The 23,963-nt window shown below is 47.1% G+C and overlaps 1 protein-coding gene across 1 annotated transcript in view; it reads right to left on the bottom strand.

Annotated features, from left to right (window-relative positions):
• The window catches only part of HEMK1 (HemK methyltransferase family member 1), a 42,939-nt gene that overhangs the window by 17,123 nt on the left and 1,853 nt on the right, over positions 1–23,963 (bottom strand). Inside the window, exons 2-4 of the mRNA XM_036737480.1 lie at positions 22,619–22,935; positions 13,485–13,576; positions 12,955–13,048 (exon numbers count right to left, since the gene is read on the bottom strand). Coding sequence (XP_036593375.1) covers positions 12,955–13,048; positions 13,485–13,576; positions 22,619–22,858 — 426 coding nt within the window. The 5' untranslated portion in view covers positions 22,859–22,935. The remainder of the gene's footprint in view (positions 1–12,954; positions 13,049–13,484; positions 13,577–22,618; positions 22,936–23,963) is intronic.

Genomic DNA, 23,963 nt, shown 5'->3' with positions numbered 1-23,963 from the left:
CCATTCTTGTCACGAGTTGGGATGACCAATAATCAGAGGGAAAGGGGCTCAGCCTTTGCTGAGCTCACAGCCTAGTGAGAGAGATAGGACAGGGATGTACACACCCTAAGACTGACTGGATTATGACAAGAGCCTAAGAAAGGGCTACCAGGCTTTGAAGGAGGAAGAGGTTAGTCCTGGGCATCAGGGTAGGGGGCTATGGGGAGAAAAGAAGTGTCATCAAGGTTATTAAGCATGAGTTAAGAAGTGGAGGAGAATCACACACGGCTCTAAACATGAAACGGAGCTTGGACAGTGGCTAGTGCCATCTCCCCATCTTCAGAGGACAAAACTGAGGTGCCGAGATGTTAAGTGCCTCAGGTCACACAGAGATAGAGTAGTAAGGCTGGCATTCAAAGGCACATCTGTTGAGGACAAATCTAGCACTCCCGGGGTCATGGATTTAGACCTAGAAGGGGCCTTAAAGTCCTGGTCCCTGACCTCTTCACTTTATAGATGAGGTGCTAAGGCTTGCCCATGGTCACATCGGCAGTGACAGGTAACACCTGAACCTTGGCCCTCTAAATACTGCACTCTTTCCACTGAACCATCCTGCCTCGAAGCCAAACAGAGGAAAAAGGGGTGAGCAAGGGCATCGAGGTGGGGGAAAATATTTGTCACTTAGCTCTACAAGGCCTGTGTATTTCTGATTTTATTGTATTCTTTCATACTGTTTAGCTCTGGGCGAATGACACCTCCACCCCCAGAGGCAGTGAGGGTGTGAGAGACAGAATAACATACCGAAACTCAAACACCATCTCCCACACTTCCTAACTGTATGACTTGGGGGGAAATCCCTTTATAGGATCATCAACCTAGAATTCTAAAGGCCCTCGGAGACCCCCGAGTTCAAACTCCCTTATTGTACAGGTGAAGAAACCCAGACGCCAAGTAATGTACCCAAAGTCGCGCAGCTAAGTAAGTGGCAGAGCCAGGATTCAAAGTCAGGTCCCCTGACCCCACATCCACCAGCCTTTCTACTGTACTGCTTTGCCGCCACTTCACCTCTGAGACTGTTTTGTCATCTGCAGAATGGGCTACTACCTCTATCTCAGACTTGCCGGTGAGGACAGTACTGTGCAAGCCTTGGGGGGATGGAGAAATGGAGACACTGGTATTGTCACTGTTATATTACAGTTATGAACTAGAGCGAGCTCAGTCACCGACATTTGTTGATTCTCCTCCTGACTGGCAGGGTGCATGTCTCTGGAGGGCCTGGTGTCATATCAGTACACATGTGGTTAGGAGCTCCAGGATGTAGGGGGAACTGTCAGTCTCGGTCCCAGGGTGGGGGGTGCAGCCTGAGTACAAGCAGCTGCCAAAGGCTGGGTGGCTGTACTTTCCCCCTTCTGGAGGGTCTGAAAGTAACCCACACTTTGTGGGAAACTTTCACCAACTTTCACTTCAGAAACAGGGAGCGGGGGTGATGCGGGGGATGCCCCCTTCTCGGTGGCCCAGCCTTTATTTCTTTGTTAGGGGTACAGCATGGGGGTACTGTATACAAAAACAGGATATTTGTTCTTCTGGGGCAGCTGCCTCTTCTCCATCTGTCGGCCACACCGCGTTTCCACGGCAACCAGCTATTATGGTGAAAACAAAAGCGTGTGACCTTGGAGTGGGGAGAGTGAGGCTGTTTTGGAGGGCAGCCATCATCTCCCCTTCCCCTTTGTCCTCAGCTCTCCCTCTGAGAACTGTGGGCAGAGCTTGCCAGCCTCTGGGATGGAGAAGAGAGGCCCAAGGAGTCATGGACCAGTGGACTCCTGGGAGTCTCAGGACGCCTGGCTTCCGTATCCAGCCACTGGACTTTCTAAATGGCTGCGGCCAGGGTGACAGACGGGTGGCTGTCTTTCATGTAATGGGCAGGGGAAGATTCCCCTTAGACACAAGGCCCTAGGGTGAAGGGTTGGGGCATGGTGTCTCTGAACCCAAGAACACGAATCCTGAACATGGCAGTGGTCCCAGAATGCCCAAAGTGTGGCTCTCAGATTCCCGCAGAACCCAAGTAAACATTTCATCACGGCTCCTAAGACAAGTGGCTTCTCCTACCTGCATTTCAATGCCTTGAAACACTGTAGTTAAGGAGAGATGCCCAAAGCCTCTGAAATCTCTCTCCCACGTCCCTCCTCCATCGCCGCTCCAGTTAAGTCTTCTTCATTACTTTCACCTGGGATACTGTGAAAAGCCTCCTTGCTGGCCTCCCTGCCTCCATCCTCCTCCCTGAAATCCACTCATCCTGCACAGGCTGTCAGAGTAATCTTCCTAATTTAGGGGTCTGCTCCCCAGAAATCTAGAGGCACCCACTGACTAGGGCAAAATGCAAACTCCTCAACTTGTCACTCAAGGCTCCAATATCCCGTCCCAAACTTATCTCCCAGAATTCCTCTTCAAACAGCCCATGTTCCAGCTATCGCCTGGTTGTCTGATCTTCTCTTGATGGCTGCTCCCCCCACGTCTGGAACACACATCTCCCTCCACGCTGTTCCTTATTGGAATTTTTTCTGTCTTTCAAAACCCAGCTGAAGTGATAACACCTTCCCTGATCTCTGTGGGTGGACATCATTCCTCCCTCCTTGAATAAACTAACAGACCATTCGAGAGAGAACTTTGAGGTCAGCCCCCTGATCTCTGTGGTCACTGAGTCATTTCAGTCGTGTCTAACTCTCTGTGACCCCATTTGGGTTGGTTTTTGGTTTTTTTTTTGACAAAATACTGCAGTGGCTTGCCATTTTCTTCTAGTTTTCCAGATGAGGAAACTGAGGCAAAGAGGGTTAAGTGACTTGCCCAAGGTCACACAGCGAGTGTCTGAGACCTAATTTGAACTCAAGAGGAGTCTTTCTGACTCTAGGCCCTGCGCTCTATGTGCCGTGGCATCACCTACTGGTCCACTGATCTTACCAAGAATGAGATGGAGGTCCGAGAGGCCACAACCTGCCCAAGGTCATCTAGACCTCAAAGGAAACTGAGTCAGAGGTTAAGTGACTTGTCTCAGGATCTCACAGCTGGTAAGAGTCTGAGGCTGGATTTGAACTCAGGTTTTCCTGACTCCAGGCTCAATGTTCTATCTACTTCCCCATCAGCTGCTTCTGACATGGCCTTTACAATACCTTCCAGCTATACAAAGATGACCTATAAAATGAAAGGGCTGGATTGGACAGCCTCTGGGGTCTCTTTCAGCTCTAAATCCACTACAGTATGACTTTGGTCCTGTTACTATCTTTTTAGAGGGGGCAGGCAGGGCAATTGGGGTTAAGTGACTTGCCCAAGGTCACACAGCTAGTAAGTGTGTCAAGTGTCTGAGGCTGGATTTGAACTTGGGTCCCCCTGACTCCAGGGCTGGTGCTCTATTTACTACTATGCCACCTAGCAGCCACAGTCCTGTTATTATTAAGTCACTCCCCCTGTACCTTAAACACTGGTATCATTTCTCTAGGAATACAGAGCAGAAGAAAGAAGTTTTAGTAAGGGCAAGAAAAGATGATCCATTTGTGTCCCAACTCCTCCCTGACCTGAGGCACTCCAAAGAGGGGAGAGATGCCAAGTATCTGAAGGGGATGCTATGAAAGAGATGGAGACAGCTTATTCTGCTTGGCCCCTGAGTTCAGAACAAGGAGCGATGGGTGCGTGTTGGAAAGAAACTGGTATAAGCTGGAAACAAAGGAACCCACTGCCCCAAAGGTCTGGCATCTGTGGCCAGGAGAGGCACTGAGCTCCCCGTCCCTAGGCCTCTTCAATCAGGGGCTGGACAACCACTGTCTGGCAGTGGAGTCAGGAGGATTGAGATCAGGTACAGTTAGACCAGATACCCGGTGGTGTCCCTCCCACCTCTGAGCTTCTATCCACCTACACTCGAATGCCCTGCCTCACCTGATGGTGTGAGAGAATATCCACGAAGCTACCGGGTTAAAAAAAAAAAAGCCCAGTGCTGGGTTCTGCTGTGTCAGTACTGCAGGATTGTGACTCGCTGGCCAGCCAGATTGCCTGAGCCAAGGACAATCACAGCCCACAGGTCCCATGGCCAAACACCACCCCCTGCTGGCTGCCCCTCTGGGGACAAGACATCAAGGGCCGAATAATGTGCAAGGTGCTGGTGGTGCCAAGACCAAAAGGACCAGGCCTTGCTGTAATGAAGAAGACTCCAGGGAAGGCCTGCAACCTGACTGCCCCCGTAGAATGGAAGCTCCAGGAGGCCAGTTTAGTTTTTGGTCTGTGCCTATCACTTGCTAGGAACTTAGTAAATGCTTGTTGAATGAATAAAGCCCAATGTTAACATGAGTTATGATTGTATCATTCTTTGTTCCATGGTTTCTGACTCTTTGTGACCCCATTCAGGGTTTTCTTGACAGATAATGGAGCGGTCTGCCATTTCCTTCTCTGGCTCATTTTACAGATGAGGAAACTGAGGCAGACAGGGTTAAGTGACTTGCCCAGGGTCACACAGCTAGTGAGTGTCTGAGGCAGGATTTGAACTCAGGAAGAAGAGTCTTTCTGACTCCAGGGCTGGCACTCTATCTATTGTACCACCTAGCTGCCCACTGTGCCACCAGTATTATTAGAACTGGGAGTGGCCTTAGAGATCTGTCCTGAGCACCTCACTTATGGGGAAACTGGGGCCCAGTGACGGTGCAGAGACAAGGCTCCCTGTGGTAGAGTAGAGAGAATCCTGGGCTTGTGGTCAGAAGGTCGGAGTTTGAACCTCAGCTCTGTAACTACCCGTCCGTGTGACCCTGGGCAAGTCCTATCTTCTCTGTGGGCCTCAGCTTCCTTTCTTTGTACAGCAAGGTAATCTGTGAGGTCCCTCCCAGTTCTGAATCCCATCGAGATTCTCCATGGAAGGCAAATTGTTTCTCCAGTGAAGGCCCCCCCAGAGGACCCATCAGAAAACAGCTCAGTGGAGAAATGGCCGTGGCGTGGGGCCATCCCTAACAGCCTTCTTCCTGCCTCATCTCTCCATCTAGCCCATCCAGCCAGGCGACCATGTGTCCAGCTGGGACGAAAAACACACACACACACACACACACACACACACACACACACACACACACACACAAAACACACACATACACACACCACACACACTACACAACACACATACACACCCACAACACACACATACACATATACAACACACACATACACACTCACGCACACACATACTCACAAAACACACACATACACAACACACACATACACACAGATACACACACTACACACACAACACAACACACATAACCCACCCACAACACACACACACACATATACAACACACACATACACACACCACACACACTACATACACAACACAACACACATACACACCCACAACACACATACATACACACACACACCACACACACACACACACCCCTCTATCTTTTTTTCATCATCCAAGCTGATCACGAGTGCCATTTCCCCCTTCCCCCCCACCCCCAGGGTAAAAGGTAGACATGTGCAAACATTCCACCGTCCTGTTTCCCACCACAGCCCACGTCCTCTCTGATTCTAGGTATCTGGTATCGGCTCTGGGCGGCCTCTGCCCCTCCCATCATCCCTCTGCTGAGATGCTGTTGCTGCTTTGGTCTCCCTTCCCCACCCCCAGCAGCACATGGCTTCTCACGGTCCCTGGTATCTCCCCATTTCTCAGAACTGCGGCTGTAAGTGAAAGCTAGTACATTGCCTTCCAGCGTCCAGACCACAGCCTTTCATGCCCCTGCCCCCCCACCCCCAGTTCCACCTGCGTCTCCACCCACTAGCTGCACGCAAGCATGGCTCTGCCCGGCCAGCCCAGATGTATTTGGGAAATGGCTGGTATACAGTAGCTGGGCCCCACGAGGAGTGGTAAACTGTGACTGGTCAGAGCAAAGGAGAAATCTTTCAGCTCACCTCGATGATGGAGAGGGGAATTAGGAGTCATCCAGTCTCCCTCCCTTTTTTTTTTTTTTTTTTTTTTTTACCAAGGAGGAAACAGGTCTGCAGTGGGGAAGGGACTTGGTTACAGTTTGACTGTAGTAGTCAACAGCAGGGCTGGGCCTTGAACCCAAGACCAATAATCCCAAATCCAGCGTTCTTTCCACCAGCCTTCTCTGGGGCTAGGATCTGGTCCCACGAGATCCAGAGGAATTCAGTTTCTCAGAGTGCAGTAATGATGGCGGAGGGGAGGAGGAGCAAGGCAGACAGAAAAAAAAGTCTATTGTTCTGCTCCCCGTAGAAGAAGAAGAAAGGTGCCCTTATTACCAATCCCTGATGACCCCAAACCATCCCTGCCCTCACAGCCTGGCTTCTGGTCCCTGTTCTACCACCAGCTTGTCATTTCACCACAGCACCTCCAAACGACTAAGGAAGGAGCCTTGGGCAAGTGGCCTCTCCTTCTCTGGGCCTCAGTGTCCTCATCTGTCAAATGAGGAAAAGTAATGCCTGCCCTGCCTCCTTCCCAGGGCTCTTCTGAGGACCAAATGAGAGGAAGGATATGGAAACACGGACCGGTCCTGGCTCTGCTCCAAATCTGATGTGTCCCACTCTGGGCCTCAACTTCCTCATCTCTATAATGGGGGGAAATATTCTGGGCCTCAACTTCCTTATCTCTATGCTGGGGAAAATAATGAACCATCTGAGATATTTTAAGTTTAGAGAGCCAGTTATGCCCTGGTGTGTAACTCTTCCTCACATGTTTCAAGTTTCTATAGCAACCAGAGCTAAGGAAGGGATAGGGAATTAAGAGGGAGAATTCCCCCACTCCCCAAACCCATTTAATATATGTGAGAGAGCTGGGGATCTGTGCTAAAAGAACCCAAACAAAGTGGGAAATTCAACCTCTTCCCCATCTTTGAATAAGAAGGAAGGTTAATGTAGTATTGAATCAGCAAACCAAGCTAGGAGTTCCAGACAAGGTGATATTGTGGACTTGGACTGGGAAGATCTAGGTTCAGATTCTGCCACTGACACTAGCTATGTGACTTTGGACAAGTCACTTAACGTCTCTGGGCCTCAGTTTCCTTCTCTACAGAAAGAAGGGGTTGGAATCAATGCTCTCTAAGCTCCCTTACAAGCTGTAAATCTATGAAACTAGGACCCGAACCCTCAGAAGACCTCGGTTTGGGTCTTTCTGCTAGTTACTGCCCGTGTGAACTTGGGGAAGTCTCCCCCTGTTTGCCTTAGTTTCCCCATTTGTGAAATAAGAAATGACCTTCGAAGGCCCCTCCAGCTAACTTTCTATAATCCTTAAGGAGGAAGAAGAAGAGAGAAGGACTAGGGAAGGATGGGGAAGACCTGAGTTTTGCCATTCTGTACTTTTCTGTACCTCACCCAGATCTTCCAGGGAATGTTTGTGTGTGAGGCTTTTTCCAGAAACACCCATTCCTAGAAGCTAATACTCTGGGGACTGCCCTGCCTGGCCCCAGTCCAATCCTGCCCTGGCTTGGCCTCCTCATCCTCTGCTAGCTGCCAGTCAAGAAGAAAGGCTGGGATACCGAGAGACGGCAAGATCCTTCCCCAGTAGACTATGGAGTTCAGAGGATCACAGATAGGAGGCCCAGGGGGGGAAAATGATTTGCTTGTTATGGTCTCACAGAGAGTAAGCAGCAAAGCCAGAACTCAAACACAAAGGCCAAAGCAGAACTCATTCTGCCATGTGGTGATGTCTGTTGTCAATGGTCTCCTGGGCTTGCCTAACTCCAAGGGAGACTCATCATAAAGAGGCCTCCCCAGAGTCACAGAATGAAGCAAAAGGATCATTCACACAAAATTCCCCCCGCAGGACTGAACAATGGGGGAATATGGGAAGAGGGTGTGACTCATAAAACAGGGGCAGCAGACATCCTCTAGTCCAATGCCCTCATTTACAGGTGAGAAGATAAACTCACAGAAGTCAGATGACTTACCCAAGGCCACACAAGGCCAACCTAGGACCCAGAGCCCAGCCCTCTTTCCATGACATCAGAGGTTGTTTCTCAACACCCCTTCCTCAGCCATGGGGGACTGGGGCCGCTTCTATGTGTCAGACTTCCTGGTCAGGTCAGGATAACCTGGGTTGCCTTCGCTCCACTTGGTCAATCTGTGACTGGGGATGGCCTCAGCGGAAGGCGGGTGGTCCCTACGTATCATCTATCCATAGGCACAAAGGGGGCGCAGTGGGAAAGTGGAACCTGAGAATAGGTGCTTTCGTTCTAGCTCTGGTGCCTTCTTGGTCTTTGGGTAAGTCCCAGAGGATCGGTTTCCTCATCTGTAAAATGGAAATCTGTCCTGTCTTCCTAGAGTGTTTAGGGGGATGCACTTCAGAAACTTTGACTTGCTAGCAAGAAGGGAGCCAAGGTTACTAATGTTCTCCCCAGAACTGTCATGAGGCTCCCCAAGGATAACACAGAAGCCCTTTAATTGCTTACATCTGTACCCACCCATCACAGTCCTTGAGAGGTGACTTTCCTCCCCTCCCGTAATTCAGACCTCTCCTACTGTTCTCAGCTCCTCCCCTCTTTTATTAAGGGTTTAATAAGTAAACCAAAGAAAAATAATTCCTAGAAGCAGAAAACATTCACCAGTCACAGAGAATTTGGCAGTGGAATGGATGGGGCCAGAGTGCCCTCTGCTGGTAGCACGCTGTCATTATCAACCCAGATTTCCCAGACACTGGTTCGGCTTGGGTAAAGTCCCTCCATTCTCCACCATAGGCCTTGAGAAAGTAGCCCCAAATCACAGAATTTTAGAGCTCCGAGGGGCCTGGAGAGAACATTGGCCCAGATGTTCAAGACCTTGGCACCCTCATATCCAGTCATCATTCCCACCCTGACATTTCTCCAATCTTGCCTCTTTTCTCAAGCATCTGGGTTCAGATCCTGCCTTTGATATTTGCTACCCGTGTGACCTTGGGCAAGTCACTTAACTTTCTTAGGCCTTGATTTCTCCAAGCATAAAGTGAATAAGACGGTCCCTGAGGTACCTAGCTCCAGATCCATAAACCTATGATCAGAAGCATATTGTAGGATGATGAATTAAAAGCTGAAAGGTCACCTAGTCCACACCCTCTCATTTTTATAGATTAGGACACAGAAGTCCAGAGGTGAAAGACTTGATCAAGGTCATATAGATCGAACATGGCTAAACCAGGATTTGAACTTGGCTCTGAAGCATGTACCCAGTACACCCCACCACACTGCTCTGCTTCCATTGATACTACCCCAATAGAGGCCGTAAAAAAAATACAGCTAGTAATAGTAACTGTGAAAAATATTCTGAAGCAAGTTTCTCTAATAAAGGCCTCATTTCTCAAATATATTAGCGAACTGAGCCAAATTTATAAAAATGAGAGCCATTCCCCAATTGATAAATGATCAAAAGATATGAACAGTTTTCAGATGAAGTAATCAAAGCTATCTATAGTCACATAAAAAAATGCTCTAACTTACTATTGATTGGAGAAATGCAAATCAAAACAATTCTGAAGTACCTCATCCCTATTAAATTGGCTAACAGGACAGAAAAGGATAATGACAAATGTTGGAGTGGATGTGGGAGAAAATGAGACATTAATGCACTGTTGGTGGAGTTGTGAACTGATTCAACCATTCTGTAAGGCAATTTGGAACTCTGCTCAAAGGGCTATAAAACTGTGCATCCCCTTTGACCTAGCAGTACCACTACTAGGTCTGTATCCCAAAAGAGGTAAAAAACAAAAAGGAAAAGGACCTATATGTACAAAAATATTTACAGCAGCTCTTTTCTGGTGGCAAAGGATTACAAAATTGAGGGGATGGCCCATCATTTGGGGAATGGCTGAACAAACTGTGGTGTACGAGTGTGACGGAATACCATTGTGCTATAAGAAACATGTGGAGAGACTTCTGTGCACCGATGCAAAGTGAGATGTATTTTGCAATATTGTGAGACGATCAGCTGTGAACTACTTTGCTGTTCTAAGACGACTCTGAAGGCCTTACGATGAAACACGATGGCCATCCCCAGACAAGGAGCTGAGGGTGTCTGAATGCAGATTGAAGCAGACTTTTTCAACTTTCTGTATTTTTCATGAGGTGGTTTTTTTTTGGTCTATGTTTTCTTTCACAACATGACTAATACGGAAATGTTTTGCATGACTACACATGTACAACCCACATCAAACTGCTTGCCTTTTCAATCGAGGGTGGGGAGGAAGGGAGAGAATTTGGAACTCAAACGAATGTTAAAAACGAATGTTAAAAACTGTTTTGGCATGCAACGGGGGAAAAATAAAAGCCTAAATAAAAATTTAAAATATACAGGCCCTGCTTGGATTATTATAACAGCTCTCAGGGCTTCCCACCTCCACCTTGCCTGCTCACTTACTGCTCTTCCCCCTATCCTTCCAGTATTCATTTGGCCAGAATTATCTTTCTTACGCACAGATCAGTCACGTCATTCCTTTGTCTACCTCTGGGTAAGATGCAATCTCTTCTGTTTGTATTCAAGGTCCTACACAACATGGCACCATTCCCACTTCAACACTCATTGCTTCCTTCCCCGTGTTCGGTCCCACCCAAATGGATAGCTCCCAGCACCTTGACACTCTAGAATACCTTCCCTATTTACCTACTGGATCCCTACCCATTTTATTGTTGTTGGTTTTTTTTTTTTTGGAGGAGGAAGGCAGGGCAATTGGGGTTAAGTGACTTATCCAAGGTCACACAGCTAGGAAGTGTGTCAAGTGCCTGAGGCCAGATTTGAACTCAGGTCCTCCTGACTCCAAGGCTGGTGCTCTACTCACTGCACCACCTAGCTGCCCCTCTCTACACATCTTAAAAGCCCAACTCAAGTGCCATCACTTCCAGGATCTAGGTCTACCATCACTCCTGGATCCTCTTGACTGGTGATAACCTACATCTACTCTTGTCACCTCTCAGCCTCCCAACTGATCTCCCTTCTTCCAGTTTCTCTCCTCACCAATCCTTTTCCACACCACTGCCTAATGCCGATATTCCTATAACACAGATCTGACCATGTCGTTCCTCCCTCCTTCTTCAGGACCTTCGGTGGCTCCCTACTGGGATAAAATACTTGATTGTTCCGCCTGGTTTGCAAAGCTCTCCACAATCAGGGCCCAACCTAGTCTTATTTCCTATCATTTCCCCTCAAGTACTCTCTGTTCTGGTCAAACTGGCCTGCTAGCTGCTGCTCGTGACGTTCCATCTCTACCCTCCGTGTCTTTGTGGAGGAGATGAAGCGTGTCTGCATGCTCTTCCTCTTCCTTGTCTCTTGGAATTCCTAGCTCCCTAAGGTCCAGTTCAAGTGCTTTTAGGCCTCCTCTAGGAGACCTTTCCTGAACCTCCCAGTGGTTAGGGTTCCCTCTGAATGCACCAGTGGTTAATGTTAACTATGAAACCCACAGTGGTTAGTGTTGACTCTGAACCTCCCAGTGGTTAATGTTCGCTGCTTTAGAAATTATTCCCCATGTCATTTTGTTTACTTACCTGTGGAATCATTAAATCCCTCCCCCCACCCCCAGCAAATTACAGGTTCCTGGAGGGCAGGATCTCTTCCTTTTCTGCCTTGTGTTCCTTGTACATCGCAGGAAGTTGGTAAATGTTTGTTGAATTAAATTAAATGTATTGTGGTTTTATCATCATTGTCCTCTCCAGTGGCTTTGACAAATATTTACTAAGTTCTTACTATGTGCAGGACTCTAGGTCATTGAGCATACAAGGAAGCATGAGAAGGAGAAGGGAGTAAGCGTATGTGCTAAGTTCTCAAAACCACCCTTCGAGGTAGGTGCTATTATGATCATCCTGATTTTACAGCTGAGGAAACTGAGGCAGGCAGCGGTTAAGTGACTTGCCCCAGGTCACATAGCCAGTAAGGATCTGAAGCTGAATTTGAAATCAAGTCTTGCTGACTCCAGGCCCAGGGTTCTAATGCGCTATGGTACCATCCAGCTGCCTCAGGTATAAGACACAAGCCTATGCTGGAATTAACAGGGAAACAAAGGCCATAGATAAGGATGATGCCTGTTGTAGAACCTGGGTCATATAAGGATTAGGTGAAGGAACCTGGGGTAGTTAGGTGGTGCCATCGTGCACAGAGCACCAGGATTGGAATCAGGAAGACTCATCTTCCTGAGTTCAAATCCAGCCTCAGACACTTACAAGCTGTGTGACCGTAGGCAAGTCACTTCACCCTGTTTGCTTCAGTTTTCTTATCTGTAAAATGAGCTCAAGAAGGAAACAGCAAACCACTCTAATATCTTTGTCAAGAAAACCCCAAATGGGGTCAAGGGGAGTTAGATGCTACAGAAAACAGCTGAACAACGACAAAAAGGAACTTGGGAAGCTTACTCTTAAGAAAAGAAGGCTTTACTGACAGCCCCAGTCTTCAGTGAGCCCTCCTACCCCTAAATTCCTGAATCACTTACATCTACCTGCAAGGGCAGTGTGGTCCAGTGGAAAGAACACAGGACTTGAAGTCAGAAGGCCTGGGTTGGCAGCTCTGATACTTCCCAGCGGCCTGACTGTGGGGAAATTGCTTGACTCCTGTGCCTCAGCTTACACTTTACTGGATGACTCTTGCACTCCTCGCCTCACACAGTGTCATTAGAATGTACTTAGTAAATCTTACAAGTGTCCTGTCTATGCAGTAGTAGGCGCTTGATAAATGCTTATTTCCTTCCCTATAAATAGAAGCCATAACATTATCACTTGGTGCAGATTCCTGGGGATTGTCGATGACACGGGCATTGCTAGGCTGTGGGCACCCTGAGGGCAGGAACCATTCCTTACTCATCTTTGTGTCCCCTTCAACACGTAACCCAGTTCATGGCTTTGCGCACAGCGGACGACGAACACATATTCACAGAATGGGTGAATGAGTGAACGAGTATATTTTCCAATGCAAACAATAGCCTGGCCACCCACAACAACCAAGAAGAGCTGGCTTCAATGGCACAGACAGCTTTCCTACCTCAGTTTCAGGCCGGGGGATGAAGACTGGAGGCGCCATCTTGAGAGTGAGGCCCTGGAAATCCCATTCACCAATGACATACTGCACAGGCATCCTGTATAAAGAAAAACACCCTGAAGACCTGGCCTGGCCCACCCCACCCTAAACTACAGATCCCCAAAAATCAGTGACCTGGCAGGAGACAGAAACACACCCGTGTAGCTACCAACCCCAAAGGACAACAGTACCAGGGGAGCAATGTTCTGATGGAGGATATAGGCAGGTTTGCATCTCCCTCCCAAAACGGTCCCCCAGTTCAAACCATGGGCTCCCTCAGGGTTGGATCATGTCTCCCCAGTAAGGTCAGGGACTCCCCTGGGACCTTACTCTATCAACTCCCCTGGTCTTCTTAACCAGGCTAGGAGTGGAGAAGTAAAGATGGAGGAAACAGGCTAGGACTGGAGACAGAGGGAGGGAGAGAAAAAGGGGTAAGTAAGGATCAGGAAGGAGAGAGGCAGGTGATGATGGGCCTGGCTCTGGCCATATCCCACCTCTGAAGCCTCCGAGCGCACAGCTCTCCAATCTGCTTCTGCTGAAGGTCAGTGACGGAGGTGGATCTCTGACTGGCCAGCAGGCTCTGAAACTAAGCACCAAACAACTCTGAGCTGAGCTGTGAGCTCTGTGCCCCTGGCCCACATGCATGCCCATCCCCTCCAGAAGGCCTGGGTCCAGATTTCAGCTCTGTGTGATCCTTAGTAAGTCTTTACTTTCTGAGCCTTGGTTTCTTCACCTGTAAAATGACGGCGTTGGACTAGGTGGCCTCTCCAGTCCCTTTTAGCTCCCAATCTATAATTCCAAGTCAAACCCAAGCTTCTCAGAGCCTTCCAGGACCCAGAAACTCACCCCTGGGCAGACAGGGGAGACCGGCACCAGACTATGGGTCTTGCCAGTGAGACAAAAAGAGGAGGGAAGAAGAAAGAGCCGAGGAATGGAGGCCCACAGAGTGGAGCTGAGCACCGCCCAATTCTCCTGGCTCTCAGCCTACAGCTACCCCAGGTGAAGAGTTCAGATCCTCTCCTTTTCAACAGCTATATCTGAGCAGGAAAAGGACTGGATTTCTCTATTGCTAACATCCCTCTATCCCCGCTCCACACACATACATCTAAGACCTCCTAAGGGATGGAACCAAGGCCAGGTTACACAGGGTCATCTAGCCCCTCTACAGGATCCAGCCCTAGCATTCCAAACGTGGGGGCTGAGACATCATTCAATACGAAATAAGTTTCAAGAAGCTGCTTCACTGGGCAAGGAAGGGTAGGGAAAAGAACACTGATATCTGGGGTTGTGATTTTGAAACCGTGGATCTGTCACTGACTACCTAAGGGCAATTCCCTCCCCCTTTTGGGGCATCTTCTTTTAGAAAAAGAAAGGTTTCAATTAGATAATCTTAATGATTCTTTCTGGTTCTAAATTCTATGAGCCCCGAAGAGGTAGAAGGAGCCCGTCAGAAGTTACACAATCAATGAACCACTTACTCCTCCCACGTACAGGGTGACTACAAAGAAGCCCAAGTCATAGTCCCTGGCCTCAAGGGGCTTACAGTCTAACACACACACACACACACACACACACACACACACACACACACACACAAGAATGACTGTACTAAAAGGCAGACTGTGGCTATTGGTACAAGAGGTTCCAAAGGAAGTGCTCTGGGGGGAGAGGATAATGGGGAAGCAGGAAAGGCTTCCTGGAGGAGGCGGCAACTGATCTGGGCCTGAAAGAGGAGGGGAATTCTGACAGGCAAAATTGGAAAGGTAAGAGGGAAGAGCAGGACTGACTTCCTTTAGTAAGTTGTCAGAAATATGGAAATACATTTTGCATTTCACATGTACAATTGATATACCATATTGCTTTCTCAACGAGTGAGGGAGAGGTGGGAAGGAGAGCAGAACTCATTTTTTTTTAAATGAATACTAAAAATGAATAGTTTCTTTTTTTTTAAGCTCTTATAAAACAGTCATCCATGAATTTATCTAAACTCTTCCTGGACAGATTTTGGATTTAACCTATTAACCCAACACTCTGCTCTGAGGAAAAGTCTGGAACCTGCCTGGGGTCCATGAACTTAAAAAAGATTTGATAAATGTTTCAATATAATTGGTTACCTTTGCAATCCTGTGTATTTCATGCTTTTAAAAACATTATTCTGAGAAGGCGTTCATAGGCTTCCCTAGTTGGCCCAAGGGGCCTGGGATGTTGCTTATATTTGCCTTCCCGGTGCTTAGCATAGTACCTGGTACATAGTAATCATTTAATAAATGCCTGCTGACATAAAAAAAAAGGCTCAGTACCCCTGCTACAGACCCACCACATGTGCTTCTGGCCACTGTATTAGTACCTAGGGAGAAGGGCATTTGAATGCAGAGGGCAAGAGGTTTGCCAAGGGTGGCAGGACTGTGATTACTGAGCCTGGCACTGGTTGGGTCATCCTGGTCTTTCTGTTGGGAGATCAAAGGATCACTAGCCCCTCTCTCTGGATGATGGATCCAAGTAGGTTCTGCTGCCCATCCAAAGTCACCTGCCATAGACCAGATGCACCTCCAGGCTCCTCTCCTTAGAGGGGGAGCTTAGGAGAGTCAGCGCAGCTCCATCAAAAACAAGGAGGTCGTGCCCGACTAACCTCATCTCCCTTTCTGACAAGGTTGCTAAAATGGTAGGGATGGAGAGTGCCACAGCGCCCACTAACCTAGATTCCAGCCCAGCATCTGATAAAGTCTCTCATGCTGTGCTCGGTGATGGGATGGAGAGATTGGGCTGGACATCAGTGTGATTAGGCGGATCTGGAAATGGCTGAATGGCCAGCCATGAAGAGAAGCCCTTAGAGTCCAGTAGGGGTCAATTAACATCAAATCAACTTCACCTTGATGGGGGGGTTTTAATGGAAAATCCTAGGGATCTGTCCTTGGTTACTTTTTCCAATGACCAGGAAAAAAGCACACATTTATCATCCAACTCTGAGGCTCTGTAATTCTTCAGTGTCTCAGGCCCTACAGTGCCTTTTTGTGCCAAAGAATCTGTGGCCAGCCATCAATCCAGCCCCATGGGGTTGAAACTTTGGGATTCTTTTCCTCCGCTCTCATACCCAATCAGTTAACAGTCTGCTTGATTCACCCTCTAGGGTTATGTATAATTTTCCTTTTTTTTTTTTGGTCAATGGTTAAAGTTTACAATAAAAAATTGATTTAAAAACATTTTCAGTGATTCCTTACTGTTTACTAAGTATAATAATGCCTCACCCTGGCATTCAATGCTCTCTACAACCTGGTGCCGCCTTGAGCTCACAGCTGGAAGAGACCTTAGAAGTCCTCTAGTCCAACCCCTTCTGAGGTCCTGAGAGGCTAGCTGAGACAGAATTTGAACTTGTGTCCTCCGACTCAAAGTTAGGCCCCAAGGCTCTCTAGCCGTGGCTCACACCGTTGTCCTGCACATATACAGCTCCAGCCAACCAAGGCTATTCTGTAGTAGCCAACACACCGGGTGCTCTCCTGCCTCAGGGCCCTATTCCTGTAACGTGCCCCTTTGCCTGGAGAATCCCTGCCCATCCCTTACTGCTCAACTCAAAAACCACCCGTCCTCTATGAAGGAAAGAAGTATTGATTAAATGCCTGCTAGGTACCAGGTACTTCACAAATAATTTCTCATTTGAGGTCCCTTCCAGGTCTATGATCCAAAGACAGATTTCTCCTGACTCCAAGTCTATTATACCAAGCATTCCAGGGGCTCTTAGCCTGGGGTCTGTGGGTAGAATTCAGGGGGCCTGTGAACTTAGATGGGAAAAATAAATACATCTTTATTTTCACTGACCTTTAAGTGATTTATAGCGTTTCTTTCAATGATGAATGTAGGCAACAAACCACATTCTAGGAAGGGATCCATAGGCTTACCCAGACTGCCAAAAGATTTTGGGACACACACACAAATGGCTGAAAACCCCTTTACTGCACAATGTATGCCCCATTATAATGCAGGTTATAGTTAGCTGGTATAGTGCAGAGCGCTCTGGATTCAGAAGAACTGGGTTCCAATCTCTCCTCTGCCACTTATGACCTTAGTAACCTTGAACAGTAATAATAGCTTATATATACTTATGTAGCACTTTGAGGTTTGCAAAGTGCCTTATTACAAATATTATCTCATTTTATACCCAGTGATAGCCCTGGGAGGTAGAAGTCATGATTATCCCCATTATTGTGTCTATATTATCACTGCCATTTTGAAGTTGAGGAAACTGAGGCAGAAAGATTTAACTGCCAAGGTCATGCAGTTAGTAAATGTCTTGGGCAGGATTCAAACTCGAGTCTCACTGAATCCAGGTTCCCCCACTCTTATCAACCATATCACCTAGCTTCCTAAGTCTCTTAACCTCCCTGGCCCTAGTTTCTTCTCTGTAAAATGGAGCAGTGGGGTTGAGCTACATGGCCTCTGAGGTCCCTCCGAGATCCATGATCCTATGAAAATGGAATAATCTGTATATCTGTCTTATTTCCCCAATAATGAATAAAAAAGTGTTTATTTAATGTCTACTATGTGCCAATCACCGAGCTAAGAGCTGAGAATACAGATAGAAAAGTGAGACCATCCTTACTCATGCTGTAATTGGGGGAGCAAGAGGAAGGGAGTAGAGGGGATGATAAAAACGAGAGTGGATTAAGTGAGACAGTGGTCGGAAGCAAAACAGACTTTAGAGAAAGGTCAGCATAAAAAGAGAGAAGGATAAATAGAAGACAACAGGATGGAGGGAAATATACAGTTAGTAACAATAAAGGTGAATGTGAACGGGATGAAGTCACCTACAAAACAGAAAGTGCACAGCAGACTGGATTAGAAACCAGAACCCAAGCATATATTGTTTACAAGAAACATACTTGAAACAGAAATACGCACACAGAGAGAAGATAAGGGGCTGGAGCTAATGCTTCAGTTGAAGTAACCGAGGAGGGGGTCACACACAAAGGAGAGATCAGCTACAGAGCAGGTGACAAGGCCCAGTGGTCCTTAGAGGGCACTGGCAGGTCAGACAGCAATGCCTGTGGGTCAGCCGGGCCAACAGCAAAGTCCAGTGGCCCTCCGTTTGATGGGAAGGATTACGGTTAGGGGCTCCCTGCTTATCTATGAGATAAGCCACGGGGCAGGAAGGAACTGGGAGGAAGGATGGAAGGGAAGGGGCCCAAAAGGCACAAGCTCTGTCATGGAAGAGCCCACTCTAGCCCAGTCCCACCTGTACCTGCCTTGCAGGGAGTTAACAAAGGGTGGTGGATGGTGTCTTCTCTCAGTATGCCCAGTGACAGGCAAAGTGCACTGAGCGGAACAGGTGCTTAAATTCCATCTCCTTCGGAGCCACCAGGGTCATTAGTTGCTAATGAACTGAGGGAACTGTTTTAAATCAACTGATTTAAACCTTCCAGCAGAGGGATTTTTGCCAGAAAGCACTGCATGGCTTAGAAAGGTAGCAGGGGTGGGGAAGGTTGAGAGAAGGGCAAAGAAAGCTAAAAGGGGGAGAGACAGAGACAGAGAGAGAGAGACAGCAGAGACAGAGACAAACAGATAGAAACAGAGACAGAGATAGCAGAGACACGGCGAGAGACAGAGAAACAGAGAAAGCAGAGATTCAGAGAAAGAGAGAAACAGAGACAGACAGCAGAGACAGAGACACAGAGATAGCAGAGACACACAGAGAGATAGAGGGAGAAACAGAGAGAGATCCACCTCAGGAGGGTCTTCCCAGGAAGGAAAGAAAAATCTTCTAATCTAGACAGACAGGCCAAGGAGTGAGTTAAAGATCCATGCATCTTCCTAAGGAGGAGAATGCAGGAGCAAAGGCTCCTCCCACCAACCCCACAGATGAAAACCTAGGGTATTATCATAAAGCCTCAAAGAGATCAGCGGAGGACCAGAGAAAGGAAAGATAATTTTATAAAGTGGGTTGTAAATTTATGGACATTATCCAACAGATGTGCGAGAATCCAATTATGAAATGCCTATCTAGCATAAAACACTGAGGGTACAAAGACCATATTAAAAAAAGCCTCTGACCCCACAGGAACTCTCTGCTGAGGGATGTGGTGTTTGAAGAGGGAACTGAGGAGACCTGGGCAGGCCCTGATCACATCCTTCTAATATCAGAGGACTATTACATCCCTCTATACTATGGGGCCACCCTTCCTTCGCATCCTTAGGCCATAGCTCCAGCTAAAGTGGACTGTTCTTTATTTCCTCTTACATACCCTGGATTTTCCTGCTTCCTGACCTTTGCCCATGCTGTTCCCTACCCCTGAGTTACCATCCCTTCTGCTCTCTGCCTGTTCAATGTTTAGCCTCCTGTTAAAGCCCAACTCCTCCAGAAAGCTGCTCCTGGTCTGTCTGTTGATAACTCCTCCTCTCCCCTTGTCAGCACATCCCACAGCATCCTGTCTCCCTCTCAGTATTGCAGTTATCTATGTTGGTGTCCTGACAGCCATTAGGGCAGGGACTGTCCTTCACAACCACACTGAGAGGTAGGTGCTTTTATTATCCTCCTTTTACAGTTGAGGAAACCAAGGTAAAGAGAGATCAAGTGACTTGCCCAGGGACACACAGCTTGTAAATGTCTGAGGCTGGATTTGAACTCAGATCTGGCTTCAGACACCTACTAGCTGTGTGACCCAGAGCAAGTCATTTAACCCAGTTTGCCTCAGTTTTTTCATCTGTAAAAACGAGCTGTAGAAGAACCAGGAGAACACTGTATACAGTAACAGCAACATTGTGTGATGACCAATTCTGTTAGAATTAGCTCTTCTCAGCAATGCAAGGATCTAAGACAATTCCAAAAGACTCACGATGGAAAACGCTATCCACATCCAGAGAACGAATTATGGAGTCTGAATGCAGATCAAAGCACACTATTTATTTTCACTTTTTTGTTTTTTTTTGTGTTTTCTCTCTCATGGTTTCTCCCTTTTATTCTGATTCTTCTTTCACATGACTAACGTGGGAATATGTTTAATATGATCACGTGTGTATAGCCTATATCAGAGTGCATACCATCTTGGGGAAGGGAGAATGGAGGGAAGGGGGAAAATTTAGAACTCAAAATCTTACAGAAGCGAATGTTGAAAACTAAAAATAAATTTAAATATATATATATATATATTTTTAAAAGATACGTATTTCTATTTTGACCAGTTACATTTGTGATACTTGTGGAATATGCAGGTGGAGATGTCAAGAAAGCAGTTGGAGGTACAGAATTAAAGCTCAGGATAAAAATAAGGAAAGGAAGGATATGAAAATCTTGAATACAGAATGATGATAAATGCATTCCTGGAAATAAGAAAGAATGTATAGAGAGAAAAGGGAAGATCTACTGGCGTATTGGTTTTTTTTTTTTGGAAGACATGGATTTTTAAAATAAAGTCATCTTCCTGGAAAAAAAAAAGAGCTTTAGAAGGAAATGGCAAAACACTCTAGCATCTTTGCCAAGAAAACCCCAAATGGGGTCAAGAGGAGTCAGACACGACTGAAATGAGTCAACAACTTCCTGACCCAAGTCTAGTGCTCTGTCTACCGTGCTAACCTAATAAATGCTGCCTAATCTAATAAATGTCGCTTGAATTTAACCGAATATAGGAACAGATTTATTCCACGAAACCCTAGAGAACAGACCCGGAGGAGTGGGTAGTGCTTACAGGCAAACAGATGTTAGCGGAGGATAGGGAAGATTTTCTACCAGGCAGAGGATGGGTGATGTTGCAGATGGAACTCCTGCTTTGGATAAGGCTCAGACTAGATGACCATTCAAATGCCTAGCAGCTCAGAAGGTCTATAATGCTAAATGATAAAAGCTGAAACTATAAATAAGTTCAGGAAAAGTTAAAAAAATGTTTATTGAATTAAATTCATGGCCAATTGACAGTAGGCTCTCAGTAGGGAGATGAGGAAGTTTGGGACTTATTCCTAAACCCTTGAGGAAATTAGCCATAGCTTCCTCCAAGAAGTTCTTGACCTGGGGTCTGTCAACTTGTCTAAAAAAAAAAAAAACTTTGATAATGACATTTCGGTATAATTGGTTTCCTTTGCCATTTTATGTATTTTGTGATACATCTGAAAACATGATTCTTAGAAGAGAGAGAAACACCTCTCTCTGTATTTCTGTCTCTCCCTGTCTCTGTCTCTGCTGTCTGCCTGTTTCTCTCTCTGTTACCTATGGCTTCACTGGACTACCCAAGGGGCCATGGGGCTGCCCCTGGATGGGAATTCATCAACTTCCATAATGAGTTGCATCAGGAAGAACACTAGATTTGGAAGTAGGGGACCTTGGGTTCTAAACTAAGCTCTGCTACTTGCTGCCTTTGGGAGACTGAATAATTCTCTTTCTTCTCTGGGTCTGTTTACTCCTCGGTAAAACCAGAGATGGGGGTGGGGTGGGGATTAAAAGGCAGTATAGCATAGTGGATAGGGGGCTGGACTTAAGAGTCAGGAGGATCTGACTTTAAATATTTCCTCAGATGCTAGTTGTGTGACCCTGGGCAAGTCACTTAACCTCTCAATGCCTGTTTCCCCATCTTGCTTTTGTTCGGTTGTGTTTCAGTCACATCCAACTCTTGGTGACCCATTTTGGGGGTTTTCTTGGAAAAGATATGGAGTGGCTTGTTCTCCAGCTCATTTTACAGATGAAGAAATGAGGCAAACAGGGTTAAGTGACTTGCCTAGGGTCACACAGCTGGATTTATACTCGGGAACAAGAGTCTTCCTGACTTCAGGCCTGGCATTCTATCCAACATACCCCCTAGCTGCCTTTCCCCATGTACAGAACTTAATTTAATCCCCATCTACAAAACAAAATTTAGCAAGATGACACCAGAGGTATTTGGGTCATAAAGCTGACTTACTGGCTACCCTGAGTTCCCACCAGACATATCCATCATCCCCTAAGATTCTGTAACCCTCCCACTTAACATCAGTAGTTTTTCCTAATGAGTAAGCCCTTGGCAGAGTGGGCCTTGTGCAGACATTTTGCACAAAATGAGTTCAGACTTAGGTCAGGCCCTGGATTCTCCCCTAAACTCCAAACTAATCTGTAAGCTCTTTGTGGACAAGGACATGTTATACAGTCTTCCTACATCTCATGGTGGTTAGCAGGATGCCAGACACACAATGGGCCCATACATACTTGGGGCTAGAGGGGACCTCAAAATCATCCAGGCCAACCTTTGCATTTTCATTTTACAGCTAAGGAAACTGAGGCCCTGGGAAAGAGAAAAGATTTACCTAAAGGGATGCTGCTAGTCAGTACAAAAGCTCTAGTCAACAAGCATTTATTAAGTATTTACTACACATTAGGCAGGCATTATACCAAGTGCTGGGGATTCAAAGACAGGTCAGTCTCTGCCCCCAAGGAGCTATCCCCCAGTGTCTAGAATAGTGAAGGCATCTAATAAATGCTTATTGACAGACTGACAGAAACACAGTGGTCCATGCTTTCAAGAAGCTTATATTCTCCTGGCAGGAGTACATACCTATTGAGAGACAAATTCTATTCAGGAGACAGCTTCCAATATTTACCTTTCTCCCTCCTGCTCTGTCCCTGGGAGGTGGGGGAGAGGGGTTGTCAGGGGATTATCTGTTTAGAAGCAAACTTAACTGTTTTGGCCCCAAGCACATGAGCCACGATGTACTCGCTGGATTCCCGGGCTTCAGGCACTCCTCTCTCCTCAAAGAGCTGTGCCCAGTGGTTGACCAAGGCTGTCGCTGTCACCAATGGGGCCCTGCAGCCACTGACTGGTCTCAGTGGCAGCAAAACAAAGGGGCAGCGGAATCCTCCCTTCCATTTCAGCCCTCTCGATCTGAGGCCCCACCACGGCTTCATGCGCCAAAGCCACATGTCTCAGCGGAACAGCATCTGGAGCAGCCACCACGTTTAAGGAGCTCTTGAGCCCGTGATTCTCTGCTGACCTGGGACTGGGGAAGAGAGAGACAGACATCCCCACCCCAAGAGCTTCAGACAGAATCAGGGGCATCTTTCACCTCTAATTACCTTTGGAACATGCCCCTCCGCCCCGCCCAACCATCCCCAACCTCATCTCCACGCTCACTCCCGACCACCTTGGTCCAAGTATCATTACCTCTCACATGGATTGCTTCAGGTATCTCTGATCCAGATTCCCAGCACCCAAACTACCCTTCCCACACAACCAGAGGAATATTCCTTTCCTCCAAGCCTACAGCACACCATGCCTTTCTTGCAACAGATGCTCCATAAATATTCGCTGGATGAATGGAGCATGTAGTTTGGGGCTGGGTGCTGCCACCCTCCCATTTCACAGGCACGGAAACCAAGACAGTCTCCCTTCCTCTCCAAACCCTGCCCATCTTTCAAGGGCCAGCTTAGCCCTCCTCTCCCAGAAAGCCTTCCCCACCATGGGGATCCCTCCTTCCTTTGAACACTATAGCCAACCCTTCTCATCTACAATCCATCCTTTGCATTTGCTGTTTCTAAGGATTTAGCTTATTCTTCTCGGAACGTCCCAAGTCTTTTCTTATTATTTAGTTCTCAATATACTTGCCTCCCCAAGCAAAAAGACTGAGTCTCCTGCACTGGAGCTGGTTGGGCAGGGCATAGAAGAGGGGGAATCTGATAATAATCAGCTCACGGGCTTTCCTAGGAAGGCATCAGGGTGCTGTAGAAAGAATCCTGGACTGAGGGGATGCCCATCAGTTGGGGAATGGCTGAACAAGTTGCGATATATGAATGTAATGGAATACTATTGTGCGATAAGAAATGATGAGCAGGCAGACTTCAGAAAAAACCTGGAAAGACTTATATGAACTGATGCTGAGTGAAGTGAGCAGAACCAGGAGAACACTGTACACAGTAACAGCCACAGTGTGCAAAGACTGATTTTGATAGACTTAGCCCTTCTCAGCAATGCAAGGACCTAAACAATTCAAAGGACTCATAATGGAAAATGCCGTCCACAGCCAGAGAA

Source organism: Trichosurus vulpecula, chromosome 9, assembly GCF_011100635.1.
Source record: "Trichosurus vulpecula isolate mTriVul1 chromosome 9, mTriVul1.pri, whole genome shotgun sequence".
In the NCBI taxonomy this organism is placed as follows: Eukaryota; Metazoa; Chordata; class Mammalia; order Diprotodontia; family Phalangeridae; genus Trichosurus; species Trichosurus vulpecula.
Note: the sequence above shows the minus strand (reverse complement) of the source record. Positions and strands in the feature narration are given on the sequence as shown.